General features: G+C 39.0%; 1 protein-coding gene across 13 annotated transcripts in view; it reads left to right on the top strand.

Annotated features, from left to right (window-relative positions):
- The window catches only part of LOC108519699 (surfactant-associated protein 3), a 40653-nt gene that overhangs the window by 18360 nt on the left and 1395 nt on the right, over positions 1 to 20898 (top strand). Inside the window, exons 2-6 of one of the 13 annotated variants that reach the window (XR_001882704.1) lie at positions 4343 to 4433; positions 17752 to 17782; positions 17995 to 18196; positions 18395 to 18526; positions 20275 to 20488. Coding sequence is in view for 3 of the 13 variants with exons in the window: in XM_017858887.1 (XP_017714376.1) it covers positions 4343 to 4433; positions 18400 to 18550; positions 20275 to 20287 (255 nt within the window). In the remaining 10 variants the exon portion in view is untranslated. The other 12 variants (XR_001882707.1, XR_001882712.1, XR_001882711.1 and 9 more) reach the window with 12 other exon arrangements.

Here is a 20898-nt window from a genome sequence, read left to right as displayed (position 1 = left end):
TATTTAGAGCACTCATCTTACAAACACAGAAAAAAGCCCATGTTAGGATGTAAATCTTTTTCTTATTAACTAGCCTTTTAAAGGCAATAATATTTGTGTTTGTATTTTAAACATTTGATATATTTGCCCATTAGGATTGAAGCATTAGCCCCAAATGTTAACTGCTCCAAAGAAAAGCAGTTTCAACAAATAACCTGAAATTGGCTCTGTTACACCAGTTTGATTTATAGGAATTTAAATAATAATGGCCTAAAATGCATATTACAATAACTCTGCTTATCTATAATATCTTAAGCAAACAATTTAGGTAGAAAAGTCATTTGATAAAGATAATTGGTTCAGGCAAAACAGAACTCACATTTTTTTGCCAGATAATAATTCAGTGGCTATTCTAACTTCAGTAGTGCTTTATTAGACCCAGTTCTCATTCTTCTTAAAGACTTAAGAAAAAAGACACATTCTTTATCTTTAAACAATTATTTTAAAATAAGTAAACAGCAGGAATGGGATAAAACTTCTCTATCAGATTTACTTGCTGTTATTCAATTTCTCAAAAATTTTCTTAGGGGACAGTGGTGTCATATGTTTAGTTTCAGGACAAAGGCACCTTTTAAAATGAAGAGCTTAAAGAAAATCTATAGAGAAGTTTGCTTAACAGATAGTAGGCTAACTAAGCTTTTAGTTGTTAAAATTATCAAAACCAGGGGGAAAAAAACTAACATTTAACGAACTTTAAAACTAATGTGAGGCTAATTTTTAATAAAGAACATCTTTTAAAATAATAGAAGCAATTATGAATAATTTCTGGAATTACTTTGGATAACATGTCGAGCAGGCACATTGTTTTACTATTCTTCTGTGATTTTCTTAACTTCCTAATTAAGAAAAATTATGTAACTTCAGAATGTATCCAGCTTAAGGAAACATTTTTATGCAGGATGGTACCCAGTTAAAACAAGACAAGACAAAATCTTAGAGTCAAACAACATTAATTAACTCATTTGGCAATTATGTATTATTGTTGCTATTATTATTTTGTTTGATTAATGACCAAGCTATTAAATAATTCAAATAATTCAGATTTCTAGCTGTGTTATAAAATGTTCTTTTAATAATTTAGCAATTAATTATAAACCCCTTGCATATGATTCATGAATATTCACTTTTATATCTTGAGACATGCATTTAAATTTTACAGTTTATTAATTGCTTTTAGCTGCATGTTGTATTAAGGTGCAAATAATCTATTGTAGGTCAGTTGAGTTCATTTAAGAGAGTGTTTACATTTAATGTTGCTTTTTAATAGACAGAAATAAAGTTGCTAAATTCAATACAAGGCAATTGTTAATTTGTTAAAGTTGCAAAATTTTGTTGAAATGTTCTGGCAATAAAAAATTTCATAGATGTTAATAAATCTTCACTTTATGACTTTCTATCCTATACACTTTTAATTGCTTTAAATATATAAATATATTATTTATTTTTAAAGGAATGAGCAAATTAGAATTCCAATTCACTCTAAGGAGAGAAAGTTTAAATTTTTCAACAGGATAATTAACTATTTGCTTGGCTTCAATTTATCTGTCTTGTACATACAGCGATTTGACAGAACTAACTAGTGAAAACTAACCAAAGCTAGAAATCAACGGAGAGAATAGTCAAGAAGGGAAAAAGGAAGAGTTTCAGGAAATGATATTTTCCCATCAGTAGATAGGCATGCATACATTAAAGGCATAAAAGGCCGTGGGAGGAGAAACAAAAGCTGTAAGCTAAGGATCCTGCAAGTCTGAATTAACTAAATGGGGAAAAAAATGAAATCATTCTGCTTAAACCTGTTCACTAATAAAAGAAGACTCGCTTTTGTTAAATATGCTTGGTGTGATTATCAAGCAAAATTTTTTTCTCCCAGACATCTATGAATAAAACATGCTTTTGAGCACTAGGTAAACAAACAATAAATGGATGAGTTCAGTTACAACATAATAACATTTTATTTGGAAAACATATATAATCATATTTGTATTGGCAATCCAAATTTAATGACTTCTTTCAGTAAAATCAAAGTGCCTCACAAATAACATTTAATGCATAAGGATTGTTTATTCTTTGCCCATTTTTTTTTTCTGCTTTCTCAAATAAACAGATTTTAAGGTCTCTGCTGAACCATACATAAACTAGGTGAAATGTGATTTTCAGAAAAGATTTTCTTTTGGATTTTCTTAATTTTAGGTTACAGATGCTGTAAAATAAATTTAAAACACATTTTGAGATAGGGGAGAAAATGTTTTCAGTCTATGTAGCCTGGGTTGATTTGAACAAGACTCTGTGTGTAACCATAGTCTTTGGCTTATTAGCCATTTCATCAACACGACATCATCTTCTGCAAAATATGAATGAGGAGAAACCATTTACAATAAGAAAAGCAAACAACAGAATGAATTTCCTCTGTTGGTGTTTTGTGAGACTGTTAAACAGAAAATGGAGGGAAGAACTCTCTTTAGACGATATCACTTAATTAAGTAAAGCATCCTAATCAGAGTCCCCTCCAATTGTAATGACTGTAGGGAGTCAAGTACATTTCTGTCTATATTAGAGTATCTAACTGCAATGATTTATTGATATTTATTTTAGAAGTGCAACACAAAAGCAATAAAACAGAGGAAGCAGGGAGAGAGGGAACATGCCATTGCTTACTACAGTTACAACCAGAACACAACAAACTTCCTGATTTTCATGTGGGAGGTTTTGCTTTCCAAAATCAGAGCCCACCTTTATAAGAGAATGTTCCTTTCCCTCATTTGATTTTTCCAAATGTTCACTGTGGCGTTTCTTTGTCCATTAGATGAATCATTGATTCACTTTCCTCACTGCAAGAATCACTGCAAATGAGTGGATGAGCACCTGCTGTTTTCTGCAGTGACATTACTGGATTGCATTCTACCCTGATTTTAGTCTTAAAATACAGCTTCTCTGTATGAGAGAGAGATTGAGGAAGGAGAGTAAATATACAGTATAGGCAGACAGACATTGGCTGCCCTCCAAGTTGCACACAGCATAAACCTGTTTATCTGCTACATTTCACAAATCTCAAAAACATGTGAATAATCAGGCAAGCAACTGGATAAGTGATTCACACTAGGGAACCTAACCAATATTCTGATGAGAGGATACTATGATGCTAAGATGTTGAGGCAAATAGGCTTGTACTGTAGAAACTGCATATAGTAAAGTTGATTAGTGGTTCAAAGGAGAAAATAATCTGTACTAAAATGAAGTTGAGGCAGTATCCCACCCTGTGGTCTTTGGTTTGTTATATTTATGTGCAAGTTACCTGGATAATTGAGTTTAAAAATATACATTCATTCATACCATTCCAATAATTGGGGTCGGTATACATTGGCCTTCATGTTAGTTGTCAAGGTAATTTATTTCTGGAGACCAAGATCTAAATATTGAGGGCTAGTGCCTTAAAACCCAAATTATACCAACACATCTATTTGAAATTAAATTACCAAACATGCTTAGAACCTATTCATTTTGAAGAAGCAACTTTTCTTGGAAGGAAGGCTACAGTCAATTTTTATTATTGTAGAAGATGAATTGTCTGACAATAAGTGAACTAGGCATGTAAGGCTCTCGTTAAGCTACATCACTGCTTTCTCTATTTTTCTCTTTGTTTCTTCCTCATTTGCTGATCATTTAATCTCCCTTTGCCTTATTCCCATGATTATTGTGCTTTAGCATTTAGCTGTGAAGTGGAAGCTCTCAAAGGTTTTGAGGCTAACCTCAAAAGTATACATTGCTTCTGAAAATTTCATGAGGTTGTTTGTGAATTTTAGGCTTAAATCACTTCCATAAACTATATCCGGTTAATTACAGCAAGATGAATTATCAACTTGCTTGATATGTCTGTCTATTTGCTTATACGGTAGACCTGTCATCACAGGTCTATACCAGGAAAAGGTAGGTTTCTCTACATTTGCAAACCCAAAATACTATTCCAGAAAGAAGAGCAATAACACAACAAGGCAATTGAATAAACATTGCACATCCTACAGCTTTTTTCCCCCTGCATTGCAGAAAGGCAAATTGCTAAAACTTTTTGATACTGGAAAACTTTGTTAAATTATGGTAACCAAAGACATCATCATCTTAGCAACAGAAAATCTTGGAGAAGGTAGGTGACCTGGAAATTGATGTTCCAAACAATATTCTGCTACATTTGAGCTTCTTCATTAAAGCTTTGCCTCAAGAGAATGTATGTTGAGTCTACTGCCAATTGCATCTGCCAAATGTTTTTTATTGTCTGAACATTTTCTCATCTTCTTGCTTTTCGTCTCAGGTTCTTTTTATTCAGGATCAGGCACAGAGACTGACTGAATGGCTCCAATTATCAGGATTTGAAAACCCAGTATCAGAATCTACCACTTTGTGTAAGTCTGCCCTGAGCAGTGTATTCTTTAGCAACAGGACACTTACATAATATGGGATCATCTTTTCTTCTTTACTTCTCTCTGACCTTGTAAACTATGACAAAATTTTTTCATGATTAATAAGTCCGCTGCATGGGAGATTTTGCAGGAAATGCAACATAAGAACTAAAAAGCATTCTTTAAAAGATATGTTCAGGTAAGTGACAAATGGAAGTTTATGGGTGGTCAAGGGTGTTACTAAAATTGTTGACAACCTAATCAATAGTCTGAAGACTCAACACATTGATTTTTTAATCATAGAAAATTATACTAGGCTTTCTGTGTGATTTGGGTTTTGAGTATATGCCCACAAAGCTGAAGTTGGTTCTGTGAACCTCAATTAAGGTCAACCACAGATGTTTTACTCAGCCAAGAAGAACCTTTTAAAAGGTCTTTTTTTTTTTTTTTTAAGTGATAGCTATTCTGATTAAAAAATCATCACTGGGGGCCAGGTATGGTGACTCATGCCTGTAATCCTAGCACTTTGGTAGGCCAAGGTGGGCAGATCACCTGAGGTCAGGAGTTCGAGACCAGCCTGGCCAACGAGGTAAAGCCCCATCTCTACTAAAAATACAAAAATTAGCTGGGCATGGTGGCAGGCGCTTGTAATCCCAGCTACTCAGGAGGCTGAGGCAGGGGAATTGCTTGAACCTGGGAGGCAGATGTTGCAGTGAGCGGAGATCACGCCATTGCACTGCAGCCTGGGCAACAAGAGCGAAACTCTGTTTCAGGGGGAAAAAAAGACCAAAAACAATCACTAGGGCTGGGCATAGTGACACATAACTGTAATCTCAAAACTTTAAGAGGCCGAGGCGGGCAAGTCACTTGAGCCCAGGAGTTCAAAACCAGCTTGGGCAATACAGTATGACCCTTAGCCAGGCATGGTGGCACACACCTATAGTCCAGCCACCTGGGAGTCTGAAGTGGGAGGATCTCCTGAGTCTCAGACGTCTAGGCTGCAGCAGGCTGTGATCATGCCACTGCACTGCAGCCTTGGTGACAGAATGAGACCCTGTCTCAAAAAAAAGAAAATCACCAAATCCTACATAATCTATATACCACAGGAATCTTAGAAATAATATGTGGGCTGCAAGTGAACTTTTTAATTCTCAAAGGCAATACAAAAAGGATATGAAGTTAAAAAAATAAAAAGTTGTTCCTTTCTTTTCCCCTAGTCTCCTCAATCCCATTCCCCACTGGTGGCCTTAATAGTCTCTCACATATTTTTACCAATTTTTAAAAATTCATATGCAAGCACATCATCTTTTAAATCACAAATAAAATCATACAATATATTTACTATTTTAAACTTGTTTTTATTCACCTCAGTGTATGTGGCTATTGCTCCATGCCCTACACATGGGTTTATCTCATTCTTCTAGAGCTGCAAAAGATATTATATAATATAGTATTATAGATATAACCACTACAATGTTGACAGATATGTAGGTAATTTTTATTTAATTTCTTTGCTTTTACAAATAATACTTCAGCAAACATATGGGTTTTTTTTTTGTTCTTCTATAAGTGTACTTGCAGAATCAATTCCTTGAAGTAGAATTGCTAGATAAAAACACATTTACAATTTTGAATTATATTGCCACATTATTGACATAAGAAGTTGTAACCATTTATTTTTCACTGACAATTTTTGAGAGGTGAGGATTTTGACAAGCACTGAGACGAGTTCTGTGTGTGACACATCTGCCTTCTAGTTCATGTCTTCAAACTTGGCTAAACAGAGTTCAGTGGCAGCTGGGAGGCTTAGTGATTATCTCGTGGAAAGAAATAATCCTCCTATGGCCTATGTGCTCGGAATAGCAGCTGTGGCTGGGAGGAGCAGCACTGGGATGGGGAGAGAAATAGCTAGGGAAGTACGGCTAGGGAAGTATGCCATCAGTTTAGGACTGGGCCTGAGTTTTCACCAAGACCACTTCCTAAAAGCCTTCCTGACAAGGGTGGGGGCTAAAGAGCAAAACCAGGAGCCATTCCCACAGGCTGTCATAAGAGTGGAGAAGCAGCTACATTAGCACCACGTGCAGCCTCGCTTTCTGCGCACACTCTCCATCTCTGCTCAGATTCTAATCCACGTGTGCATTTACCTTTTCTCCATAGCTCATCCTGGCTTTTAGGGAAGTGCTATTCTCAGTCACCTGTGGCTGCTCATCAGTGGGCAGGAGTTCTCTAGGCTTCCTCTCTATTTTACCACTTAGTTTGTCTCTGCGTGATTAACCCAGAAAATTTGCCCGACATTGACCCAGTCCCCGGATTTGAAGAGACAGTCTCATCCTTGAAACTTTGACTCCTTATTCAATACTTTTATCTTTATAAGTCCTGTTTTCATCTTGAAATAGAAACTGGGAAGTGCCTCTTAATCTACACCTAGATCTCAGCCTTTACGTTGAGGGGTTACTTGAATGTTCTCAGGGTTGCAGTTACACTAGAAGTTTGGTTTGTATTTAGCATTAACATGCTAGGCACTATGGTAGCCCCTGTGGGTGCAAAGATGAATAAAACACAGTTCATGCCTTCAGAAGTGTATACCATGGTGAGGAGGAAGCACTAACAAACGCAAGCCATTCTGAGAAGCATTAGAACAGAAGTATTTAATTAAAAAATTCTATGAAGTCTCAATTCTGGAAATTTATCCTACAGACATACAAAAGGACTTATAGACAAGTTGTTCACTGTAGCATTGCATGTTATGTGAAGAGTTAAGAAACACCCTGTCAACAAGGACATTTTATGAGTCCTATATACTGACATGGAGTGATCTTCGGGATATATTTTATATGAGCAATCAAGCTGCAGAAGACATATGGTGTATGTTGCTTTTTGTGTAAGAAATCTAGGAAATAAAAATATGCATTAATGCTTGTATATACATAAAAACATTGGAAGAGCCCGGAGGAACACAGGGCAAGTGTTAACCTATAGGGGGCATCAGGGATTAGGGGGGTGGATAGGAAAAGGGAACATAATACAGCTTTTCAATGTATATGTTTTAATGTCATTTTAATTCTTGGGCTACGTGATTGCATTATCTAGTCAAAAATAGCATATTCAAAACTTACATAGTAAAATAAGATTTCCCCCTCTTCAACCTCTGCATTTCCCGAGGTGTTTGGAAGTCCTTGGCTACATTTATCTGGGATAAAGAACATTACAGGGGACTGGACAAGGGAGGCTCCAAACAGGATAAAGAAATTTTCTTAGAGTCCACTGAATTTTTCTTACCACATTCATAAATCCACTATCTCATGGAGATGATTTTGAGCAGAGCTAGGGGAAAGAATAGATATTCTTCACAAAATTCTGAGAGATGGAATTTCTGGGTTTTTGTTTTGTTTTGTTTGAGACAGAGTCTCCTTCTTGTCACCTGGGCTGGAGTGCAGTGGTGCTATCTCAGCTCACTGCAACCTCTGCCTGCTGGATTCACGTGATTCTCCTGCCTCAGCCTCCCAAGCAGCTGGGACTACAGGCATGTGCCACCTCACCTGGCTAATTTTTTGTTTTGTTTTGTTTTGGTATTTTTAGTAGAGATGGGGTATTGCCATGTTGGCCAGACTGGTCTCGAACTCCTGACTTCAGATCATCTGCCTGCCTCGGCCTCCCAAAGTGTTGGGATTACAGGCGTGAGCCACAGCACCCAACCTGAAATTTCTTATAAACAGGATACATGTAAGATATGGGAATAATTTCAGATGTTTCATTCTTTTAGCATCCTATAGGCAAGGCTGTGAGAGTGGCCACTTCAGGTTTCCCATGATGATGTGGTAGGAAAGGCATGATTTACCCATACCTTGAGTTGACCTGCTTAAGTCATGAGGTTGAGCAATGTGAAACTTTTCTTCCTAAAGCTTTAAATAGGCTGGGCATGGTGGCTCGCGCCTATAATTCCAGCACTTTGAGAAGCCAAGGTGGGAGAATCACTTGAGCCCAGGAATTAGAGACCAGCCTGGGCAACAAAGTGAGACCCTGTTTCTATAAGAAATCAAAACATTAGTGGGGCGTGGGGGCATGGGTCTGTAGTTCTAGTTATACGGGAGGTGGAGGCAGGAGGATTGTTTGAGCCCAGGAGGTGGAGTCTGCAGTGAGCCATGACCGGGCCACTGCACTCCAGCCTGGGTAACAGAGCAAGACCCTGTCATACACACACAAAAAGCTTTAAATAAAGGTTTCATGCCGATCAATGAATAAGAGAAATTGGCTGCCTTACCAAGTAAATGCCTCTTTTATTTAACAAAGATGTGTCCCATAAATTTTCTAGAACATCACATTAAAGTGATTTATAGAAAGGTTGTGGGATAGAATTAGATCTTGAGAATTCTCTGGTCTCTTCCATAAAGTGAAATCAGGAAGTTTTGAAAGAAGGTGGTAGAGAATAAATAACTTGTGAGGAAAAATGTTTATGATGATTTCATGATTATAATGTCAGAAGATTGTTAAAGAGTGATATAATCATCACAGGAGCCACACAAGGACATAAAAGGCCCCTGGTGGATGAGGAGGACTTTACTTCCCTGTACATCTCTGCACCAAAGCTCATTACTACTATGACTTCCCTGACTTTCCAGTTCATTTTAGTCCTTTTTGGCCATAAGACTATACCCAGGTGATAAGCTCTGGTTACCCAGGAAGCATGGGGGTAGGTGAGCATGAAGGGGTGATTCCCTGCCTTCCATTCACCAGTTTCTCTCATTGCTTCCTTCATCCCCCACAAATTTCATCTCTCAGCTGGTCTCAAATCAGTCCTGTGACAAGAGTCTGAAAAATCCTAGTGATTTAGGAATGAGGCTTTCAGATATGATAAAGTGACCATATAACATATCTAGCCTACACCTAGTATCAGTTTCTTTTTTGAAGTACTAGTGAGTCATTTTATTTTTATGTGATTATCACACAAATGTGAACATGTTAAGCAAGTTATTGCTAGCAATCAGGACCACTTGTTACATAACATCAGTAAGAGGGACTCAGGTGAGAAACAACTCTGATTATAGGTATTTAGCCCAAATGTACATCAGTTGTAACTCCTTCAATGTATTCTTTTAGCAGCTAACTGAAATACTTTATCAGTGAAAGTCTTGACACAACAGTTACACAAACATACACATAAGAACATGGGGAAATTAAATAAGACTTATAATATACACCTTAACAAAATGATGGCTTAATTTGTACTCCCTTTGTAATTTTAACTAAATATTGTGGTGAGTAGTTCTTACTTTAAATCCTAAGTATATGGGCATTTATTACACACAATATGAAAATACTTCAGGAGGCTTGTGATTAACGCTGTGGTATTCAGGCACAGTTTATAGAGACTTTCAATCAAAGACAAAAGGCCCAAGCAGATGATGAAACACTTAAAAAAGATGTATGTATGCAACCAAGGACTTAATTCAGACTTTCTCATTTTAGCTCAGTTCTAGTTCTTGGCTTATCAGGGATGGCCCCAAGGAAGTATTCTCTGAGCCTGGCCCAGGGATGCCCTATGAATTAGCCCCTAGGGTAGGTTGACCAGAAAAAGTACAGGATGTTCAGTTAAATTTAATTCCAGATAAAGAGTAAAACATTTTAAGTATAAATATGTCTCAAATATTGAATGTAACATACTACATTTAAAAGTTAGTTGTTTATTAGAAATTCAAATGTAATTGGACATTTTTTATTTTCATTTTTTCTAAATCTGGCATCCCACGGGTGCTGAAGAACACTCAAATACCTCCTTTCCCTGCCCGCCATGACTGAACTTGGATCTTTCAATTATACAGACACATGCTTAAATTCTTATGTACTCACTCTCTGAGATAAAATGCCTTACAGATTTGAAATCCTCAAATCCAGAATTTCTTTTTTTTTTTTTTGAGATGGAGTCTCACTCTGTCGCCCAGGCTAGAGTGCAGTGACGTGATCTCGGCTCACTGCAAGCTCTGCCTCCCGGGTTCACACCATTCTCCTGCCTCAGCCTCCCGAGTAGCTGGGACTACAGGCGCCCCCTACCATGTCTGGCTAATTGTTTTTGTATTTTTAGCAGAGACGTGGTTTCACCGTGTTAGCCAGTATGGTCTCCATCTCCTGACCTCGTGATCCGCCTACTTTGGCCTCCCAAAGTGCTGGGATTACAGGCGTGAGCCATCGCGCCCGGACCAAATCCAGAATTTCAATCTAGCTCTGTGGTCTAGATCTTTTATTGGATATTGCCTATTACCTAAGCTTGTTCCCTCCCCATATAACATTTTGTTTATACCACATATTTTCAAAGACATTTTTAAATATTTGTTTTTGAAGAGAAACATCAATTGCCTTGCTGCTAAATGTAATACAGAGAACATTTGAACATCTAAGTTTCTTTCTCTCTCTCTCTCCCTGAACTTAAATGTAATTTTGATTTTTCTTTCTTTTTGTTTCAGATGGAGTCTTACTCTGTCACCCAGGCTGGAGTGCAGTGGCACTATCTTGGCTCACTGCAACCTCTGCCTTCCAGGTTCAAGTGATTCTTATGCCTCAGCCTCCTGGGTAGCTGGGATTACAGGTGCATGCAGCTCACCTGGCTAGTTTTTGTATTTTTAGTAGAGACGGGGTTTTGCCATGTTGGCCAGGCCAGTCTTGAACCCCTGACCTCAAGTGATCCACCTACTTTGGCCTCTCAAAGTGCTGGAATTACAGATATGAGCCACTGCGCCTGGCCCAATTTTGATTTTTCAAAAACATGTTCTTACGGTTTGGTGCTTAAATTTTAAAGAGTAGACAGATGTGAAATGAGATAGGAGAGTGCTTTTCAGACTAAGTTTGTACCTCTAGATTGGTCTCTTGGAACTGTGGTAAAGGTAGCTACTCAAAGGTTTAATTTAAGATTTTCTCAGTTAAACCAAATGCCACTACTACTAAAATACAGGAACTAAAGAAAAGGAACAGCAATTTGGTAGGATAAAGAATAAAAACTGTAGAGTTAGCAGATTTGAGATCAAGTCCTAGCTCTGTACCAGAAGTAGCTGTAAGATCCTAGGCAAGTCATTTAGCCTCTGTGACTTGCCAGTTTCCTCCTCAATACAACAGGGATAGTAGGGCCACCCAAAAGATACATACTATTTGTAGAAATGATTTGTAAACTTCAAGTCCAATCCAGATGCTTGCAGTGGTGATGATGAAGATGATGGTCAAGACATAAACATTACACAAGTCAATTATTAAAGAGATTTAAATTTTGACTCTCAATTTTTTTACTACCTACTTGGTTCACAAGAACTATATATATAAGAGTATTGTTCTTGTATGGGTTGAGAAAAGAAAAAAGACACCAAAAACCAACCCAATTTCACGTACTTTTAGAAAACAGCTAACTAAAAGGTTGTGTGTCTAAAAATGGGATGTTTAGAGTAAAATATTTAGGATCACATTGAAATCATGGATAACAGAGAAGAACACTGAGGAACATTTTGTTTAAAGCCATTTACTTTTATTTTTGGGTCAATACTCATTCGATACTCAGCCTATTTATTTTATAAAAAGCATTAGCAAGATCTTTTCAGACTCATTTATTATTATTACTGCCATAATCAGCTTGGAGTTTTCAGTGCATAGTGAAGGCTTTGAGGAGATGTTGAGTGTATCTATTTGTTCAGTGATAATAGAGAGGATGGAGCAAGAGAAGAGGTGGGCTGTATGCCCTAGGGTTCCTTTTTGGCACTTGTGTCCTATGCTCAAGGAGAAGGGTGGAGGGAGCTCCCAGGCCAGCTCTGGTGAAGACTGTGGGGGTGCTGAGCTATCTGAGCACTGGGTGCCAACTCTGATTGGAGAGTATTTATCCTTGTTGAATTTTACTTCAGGCTTTATTATGACCAACACATACATGTTACAGAAAACTAGTGAATATAGATAAGCAAACAAAGAGAACTTAACAGTCACCCCTAACTCTTCCCTGCCCAGAGGTTTGGAATGCTTGTGAGATGCTAGTTTGTGTTGCACTGTATCCCCACGTGAGTTGTGAGCTCTGTGAGGGAACAGAGTTCATCCTGCTCTGTCAGAATCCCCAAAGAGGCCTATTATGGTGGTCTGCATGGAGGTGTTACTCAACACACTCATTTTAACCAAGTCATCTATGTTGGCACTAAAAGTCTTTGTCACCAAATCCTGAGCTCCATCCTTTACAGGGTCTCGAATTGCTTCTCTTTCACTTCCACTTCCCACACTTGGTCATAAAAGTAAGGGAGTTGGGGTTCCAGCACTACATTAAAAGTGTCTACCTTTAGAACTCAGGATCATCTGAGGGACTGAGTGGAGAGGGATCAAGTGGGATAAGCCTGGCCCAGTCATCAAACTTTACTTGTTGGAGTGGAGCAGTTACCCTAAGTACCTCAGGTTGTTTGCCTTTGCTCCAGGTGCAGATTTCCATGGACTCAGTTCTGGATCCTGGGACAAAGAGTGGATGGTACATAAAAATCAGAAGACACATCTTCACCCAAGCCTCTGAGGCTTTGGCAAGGCAGGCAATATTGCTTTGGAAATAACTCGATGGAGAGAATAAATAGAAGGAGGCATTCTTCTCCACTGCACCATAAATCACTGAGCAGCATTGGCCCATCTGTGCTCTGGGGTATTGGTGGCAGCACCAGTAGAACATGCAGTGGTGGTGGCCAGCAGAGGGGCAAGTGGCCTGGTGCTATACAGGATGTAGTGGTTTCCAGAGAGGCACAGACATGATAGAGCCCTGAAGTGCAGTGGGATCTAGAAGTATTCCAGTTTACAGTAGATGTGGTTGTACCTGTAGGACACAGTGGTAATCAACAGAGAAAAACAAAAGCGTAAGAGTGGCATCTTTCCCAAGAATTATAACCAAGTACTTGCAAGACACAACCCAAGACATGTGCGTTGCATGTGTGTGTCTGTGTGTGTGCGGAGAAGGGCAAAAACTCTAGAGAGGGCTCCATTGCAGACATCTGACCTGACTTCCTCTTTCCTAAAACCAGCCCTAAAAAGTGTTACTAAAGTAATAAAATGGTTGTCCTTTCCAGTCATTTGACTAAACTATTTTTGAACTCACAGCCTTCCTTTGGTGTCCTATAATACTTGAATTGGATTAAGGAATCTCTGACTCTCTCCCCAGAATTTCTGGGTTAATAATATTGACCTTGTAGGGTTGTTAGGAGGATTAAACAGTGTAATACTTGTTAAGAGCTCAGCACAGTGCCAGGCACATAATAAGCACTTTTCAGTATTAACTCTAATATGACTGCTGCCTCAGTTCACCTCCCAGACAGGTCTCATTTTCTGCTTAGTGTGCTGTGAGAGAGACTTAAGCTTAAATTGTGACTCACCATTAATGTCCTTGGACATATTACTTAATTTCTGGGTAATCTGAATTAATCCTACAAATATGGAGCCCACTGTGTGCCAAGCATTGTGCCAAGTACTGCAGACCCATGTATAAACAGCTCAAACATGCCCCTGCCTACAAAGCGTGCAATGTCTAGGAGGCAGGGGAGGCAACGAAATGAGCAATTTTAATACAGAGCTGCAAGGAAATCAGATGTGCATATGCCCACTCATCCAACTTGTGTTGGACCAATAGTTAATAGACTCATCCAAAAAGTCAGTAAAGTGGAGAGTCATTAAAAATGTTATCTACATGCCTTAAATGTTCTATTTCAATTTAAAGAGAGTAGAGGTTGTTAGGAGATGGGAGCAGGTGAATGTGGAGTGGTTACTCAAGAGTACAGGGCGTTTTTCTGGGGTGATGAACAAGTTTTGAAACTAGACAGAGTTGGTAGTGGCACAGCATCATGGCTGCACTAAATGCCATTGACTTGTATATTTTCAAATGGTTAATTGTATGCTATATAAATTTCACTTCAATAAAATATAAACGTATATTATTTTGCCAATTTTTTGATGCAAGGCTAAGGACTTTTCCTTAAATATATGTCCAGTAATTGAAGTCCCGGTCATCTTTCTGATATAAACCACATCCGTAATATATACACATGTTTTATTTCTATTTTAATTTCTTTAAATTGGATACTGACAAATCTATGTCAGAGTAGAATCTGTTTAGATGTTTAATGATTTCTTTCCATTTCCAATTTTATATCCATGAGAGTAACTTTTAGAAGTTTACATTTATGTCTTTGTACATTATAGAAACAACTTTCTGTACTTATATTTTATGAATTTACATAAGATTTCCTCAAATAACATAGCTATAACCATAGTAAAACTATTATAAAATAATTTAGACCAAACACATCTGACTCTTGGTAGGCATACAATGCAATTCAACTGGTGAGAGCAGTAGTAAGATGAGTGTATAGACAGCAGCTTATCAGCTTTGAGCATTGGGGAGGGCAGGGCAGTAGTCAGTGTGCTTTACAAACGAAATTACATGTATCAAGTAAGCTGGTTAAATAGAGGCCACTTTAAGAGCATTTGTAATACAGTGGATGTCCAGAAGAAGGATGCTTAACCTGGACTGGGGATTGAGGAACGTCTTTCCAAGGGAAGTGACATAAGTTGAGATCTAAAGGTGTGGAAGGACTTAGCCAGAAGAAAAGTCAGAAGAACTGTTTCAAGCACTGGAAACAACCAGAGAGAGAAGAGAGGAGCATTGGAGTAACAGCAAGAAGTATTGCTGGAGTGTGGCGTGCAGAAGGGGATGTGTTGAAGATGAAACTTGGAGAGGATCGTGTTAACCATGTTAAGAAGTTTAGACTTCATTTTAGGGACAGTGGAAAGCCATGGAAAATTTTTAAGTAGAGGACTGACAAAATCAGACTTGTGTTTTAGAAAGATCCCCTGGACTGCATTCCAGGGACCAGAATAGAGATGGTGGTAGGGCAGTGGAGGCGTGAAGGGTAGGGAAGTCCAGTGACGGGGCTACCAAGGGAGTGGTGAAATGAGCCTAGTACTATAGGGATAGAGAAGAGTACACATCAGCTCTGAGAGGCAGGTAGGGGGTAGACTGTATAGGGGTTTAGTGGCCGAGTGTATTTGGGGGTGAAGGAAAGAAGGAAGACCAGCTTTGGTGATGGTGTCATTTGCTGAAATAGAGAACATGGAACAAGAGTAGCTTTGGAAAGATGAGGTAAACTTAGAATATATTGAATTTGAGGTCTAATGAAGCTGTGGGATGTCCATTAAGTAGCTAGACATATAACTCTAAAACTGGATCTCAGCGGTTAAAGGGGCCAAAAAGTCATATAAGGTAAGGAATGGAAAGGATGCAATGAATTTTATCAATGAGGAGGTCCCTGGTAACATTGGTGAAAGCAGCTTTAGAAAGCAGGTAGGCACATGAGCCCAATGGTAATGGGCTAGGGAGCGTGTGGGCATGAGGAAATGACCATGGGTACTTAATCATTTAGAGAATTTGGGATTTGAAGGGGAGGACGGAGTAGGGGAATTTCCAGAATAGCTGAAAGAAGAGTAGGGGATGAAGAACGTATTTAAGCATTACTAAGATGAGTCAGTAGAAAGGTAAAGGCTGCAAACGTAAGGGAGGAAATAATGAAGGGGTTAAACAGAGAAACCCACACTTAGTATGGAACGCTGTTGTAAGGGGATAAGTGAGTAAGCCCATGTAAAGCATTATGCTTTGCCGGGCACAGTGGCCCACGTCTGTAATCCCAACACTTTGGGAGGCCGAGGCAGGCAGATAGCTTGCGCTCAGGAGTTCAAGACCAGCCCGGGCAACATGACAAAACCCTGTCTCTGCAAAAAACACTAAAATTAGCTGGGCATGGTGGTTCACGCCTGTAGTCACAGCTACTTGGGAGGCTAAGGCATGGGAATCCCTTGAGCCCAGGAGGTTGAGGCTGCAGTGAGTGGTGACTGCGCTATTGTTCGTTCCTTTCATTCTCTATATTCTCTATGCACTGCCCATCCCCCATTTTGTTTCATCTGTGCCCTGATATAGTTACTCTGGCCTGTGCCTTTTTGGCTGCATACCTGTGGTTTTGGATAGTTACCCATGCAATTCTGGATGGACATCTAGGTTTAGAAACTAGTAGAGATTGGTCTAATGACTTGCCTGTCCCCTCTTCCCATATATGGCCTCAGCAAATCCCATTTCTCAAATGTGTACTCTCATTTTCACTGTCATGTTTAGCTGCTCAGCAGAGGTGATGGGCTACTAATCACACCTGAGTCATCTCATGTACTCTTTCAGACTTCAAACTACCTTAGCTTTCCAGTTTTTCAACTAAGCTAAGATGGGAGGTTTCTGTTCATTGTGGAAAGAGGCTCTTTTCTCCTCATAGACGTATTCCAATGTTTATCTTTAATTATTAACAAGAATTATTAAATGCTTAGTTCATTGCTTGCACACGGTATTCAAAAAACTGAATTTTCCTTTCCTTAGTTCTGTTTGACACATTTCATTTCCTCATTGCTCACCTCTTAGCCATTTTTCTGCCATACAGGCCCTCCTCCTCATGCCCTCTTTTTTTTTTTCTTAGCATTTCAATATGTTTCTTTCCAATTATTTCTATGCTTTGGAAAAATATAATTGAAAAATTACTGCATGTCCTTTTTTCACTTGCTATTTTAACATAACTATTTTCCTGTTAAAATTATTAACTATAATTTTGATAACTGCTAGATATACCAGCTATACCAAGCTTCATCTGGCCATTTTCCTATAATCAAACATTTAGGTGCTCATGTGTTTACACATACATTTTTGTTCACATTGTTTATTATTTCCCTACCTGAGGCTTCTAGAAGTGGGATTACAATGGTAAGCATTTTAAGAGGAATACAAAAGCTAGTTTCATATTAAGAACTGATACCACATTAAGAAGTGATACTGCTGTTTTCTCACCAGCAGACTACTAACTTTTCAAGTCCCATTGATATTACAGCAAAAAAGAATGGCTTTACGAATCTCATTCATTTTATAAGTAGCATCATCTTCATTTTAAAAATATAAGTCATCTAATTGTTTGCAGTGTTGTACACTGTTCAGAGAACTACATAGCTCTGATTCCTTCATTCCAAAAGTGTACATTCCAAGGAAGATACACTGATGTGAAGATTCACCAAATGCAGACAAGAACTATTAAAAGTACCCCATGGATGGACCTCCAAATGAGTGTAGGGTAATTGCGCTTAAAATATTAGGACCAAAGTACATTTATTTTATAGATGGAGGAGGGGAGGAGATGAGTGGGGACCAGCTGAGACATCCAGTCTTCACCTGGACATATGGAAAGAACAAATGTGTGGTCTGCTCATTCCCTCCGAAGGTCTCTGTTGTTATATATTTCCTCCTCTCTTCCAGAGCATAATAACCAATGACTGTTCTCAGAAAGGTACTGTGACCACCACTTGCTTGGCTCTCCAACCTCCTCCCCCATTTCCTTCTTGATTCCTCTTTGCCACATCACCTTCTGTCCCCTAGCCTTGCCTCAGGTCCCTGACGAATCCTGCCCTTAATCTGTGGGGGTGGTAGATGGCACTGGTTTGAAGAGCTTACTGGATCTCCCTCAGTGTGTCAGCCTGGAGTTGTGTTTGAAAACCACAGGCCCTGACTGTGGCTGTCAGACCTCCCAGACACCACCTGCTGCTGCCCGTCATCATCTTCAGGTGCTGGGCTCCCCTGTGGGCCTCCTCCTCCCGCCTCTGCTGCAGCAGTCCCATGGGTGTCCGCCCTCTCTGACACCACAAGAGAAGCCATCTAGATTCCAGGAACAAAGTCATCTTTATTTGCCTCCTTCCCACTGAAGGTAAAAGCAACATTTAATAACCACAACAAATACTTAGTGAGTGCTTACTATTATTCATTTAATTGTTGGCCCTTCCATCCCTGGCCATGATGAGAGATATGCCATAACTTACTCCTAAAGAGACCTGAGGACACACGTGCACAAACATATTGGGTATATCATCACTGGCATCAAAACTGATTTTCCCTGTCTACCCAGAACAGGCCCAAGGGAGAGGGAAAACTGGATACCCACCTGTGTCGCTGTTTGTGTGCCAAGTCCAGGAACAGTCCATACAGCCCTGAGGCATCCCACGACGCTGTCACAAAGAAGTTCATCTGAGGCCGAGGTGTTGTCACCAGAATGTTCATTAAAGTAGGAACGCTGACTTTGTTCTTGGGCAGATTCTCTTCCTGTGGAGTATCCAGCCTGTTTGCCTAGTTTCCTTGTTCTTCTGGGGTCTGATCTCTATCTGTTTTACTGCATTCCAGCTACCAAAGTGGTATAAGTAAAATTGAAAGAATTCTAAATAGCTTTTTCCCCCATGTTAGCTGCCTCACGTTAATGTGGTCTTATGGTCTGCAAGTAAGTGTTTTGATGATTTGGCGACTGCAGTTATCCATACTAGCTCTCCTACCACTGACTACTGACAGCTAATTATTATCGAATACCCATCCCCCCTGGGTGAGTTATAAGTTATACCAGGTGTTTTGCTTAACAATACTAATGCAATTAACTTTACTGTTTACTCTCTCATCTTAAAGTAATCAGCTGGTAAAATAAGATGGATTGGATAGGTACTTGAATTTTTTTGTTTGTGAGGCTTTTCCCCTATTCATATTAAATTTAAACTGTTTTTCAAATTTATTTTACTATTCATATTTCCTGTGCATGAATCGTATAATCATGTCCTTTGCCCATTTATCCGTTGGGAATATTATTAGTGTTCACATGTATGTTTGAATAACTTTTCTTATACTTGGTGCTGATAATTCTATTTTTCATGTGTGTTGATTTTTTTGGTTTTATTGTTAGTTATTTCCATTACTTAGAAGTTAAAAATTTATGTAATTATATTTGACCATTTTATTTCATTTCTAATTTCTCCATTTGCTCCAATTGTAAGAAAATTATCACTTTAAAGTGAGACTAAAAGCCCTATATATTCTTTTAGGTCTCTATTTCCCACCATCCCTGAGATTTTACTCTGACATTCTCTGGGCCTTACAGCCCAGGCCCCATAATTATTCAACACATTATTTTCACAAAGGTTAGATGCTTGTGTTATGACTTCAACTGAGCAGTCACCTTAGAGTCTACTACCTACCTATTTATCCTGTCTTTACAACTATTTGTCATGTTTTTTGTTGTCCAAGGGGCTTAGAACATTCACACCCAACTTCAATCATTCACCTACTCATTTACTTATTCATTCACTCACACTTTCATTTATTCATTCATTTACTATATTTGGCACACAAACTCTAGGATGACCACCAGGGATCCTTACTTCCTGGTGTGTTCACTCTTGTGTGTAGGCAGGACCTGGGACTTGCTTCTAACCAACAGAATATGGCAAAAGTGGTGGGATGTTCTTCCTGTGATCGTGTTACATAATATAAGACGCTGTCTTGCTAGTAGATTCACTCTAGATGCTCTCCTTGTTGGCTTGATGAAGTAAGCAGTCATGTTAAGGAAGCTCTCATGGTGAGGAACCTTGGGCAAACTCCAGCCAGCAGTCAGAAAGAAGTCTGGATCCTTGGTCTTAGAGCAGCATGGAAATGAATTCTGCCAATAACCTGAGTGAGCTTAAAAAGGGGTTTCTTCCTCAGTCATTTCTCCAGATGAGAACACTGTCCAGGTGTCACCTTGATTACAGTGTTGTGAGACTCTAAGCAGATGGCCCATCTAAGCCATGCCCTTACCTAGAAACTGTAAGATAATAAGCAGTTGTTGTTTTGAGCCACAAAGTGTACAGTAATTTGTTATGCAGAAATAGAAAACAAATACATGGTGCTGTGCTAATGATCATACGCATGATCTCTTAGTGCGTCAAGTAACGGTCTTAAGCCTGATACTAATATTATCTTCATTTACAGATGGAGAAACTGAGGCCCAGAAATTGATCTCCAGAATGCTTTGCTCTTAGCCACTATACTATTATGGCATATTTTATCTTTATGTATTGCATTATTTCATGGATTCAAGTTTATCAATGTCCTTTGACAAGTTTAAAAATCTGTCTGCTCACATGCACATGTATGTTCATTGCGGCACTATTCACAATAGCAAAGACTTGGAATCAACCCAAATGTCCATCTGTGACAGACTGGATTAAGAAAATGTGGCACATACATACCATGGAATACTATGCAGCCATAAAAAAGGATGAGTTTGTGTCCTTTGTAGGGACATGGATGTAGCTGGAAACCATCATTCTCAGCAAACTATTGCAAGAACAGAAAACCAAACATCGCATGCTCTCACTCATAGGTGGGAACTGAACAATGAGATCACTTGGACTGGGGAGGGGGAACATCACACACCGGGGCCTATTATGGGGAGTGGGGAGGGAGGAGGGATTGCATTGGGAGTTATACCTGATGTAAAGGACGAGTTGATGGGTGCTGATGAGTTGATGGGTGCAGCACACCAACATGGCACAAGTATACATATGTAACAAACCTGCATGTTATGCACATGTACCCTAGAACTTAAAGTAT

This window comes from Rhinopithecus bieti, unplaced genomic scaffold (assembly GCF_001698545.2).
Source record: "Rhinopithecus bieti isolate Rb0 unplaced genomic scaffold, ASM169854v2 scaffold_2435, whole genome shotgun sequence".
Taxonomy (NCBI): domain Eukaryota; kingdom Metazoa; phylum Chordata; class Mammalia; order Primates; family Cercopithecidae; genus Rhinopithecus; species Rhinopithecus bieti.
Note: the sequence above shows the minus strand (reverse complement) of the source record. Positions and strands in the feature narration are given on the sequence as shown.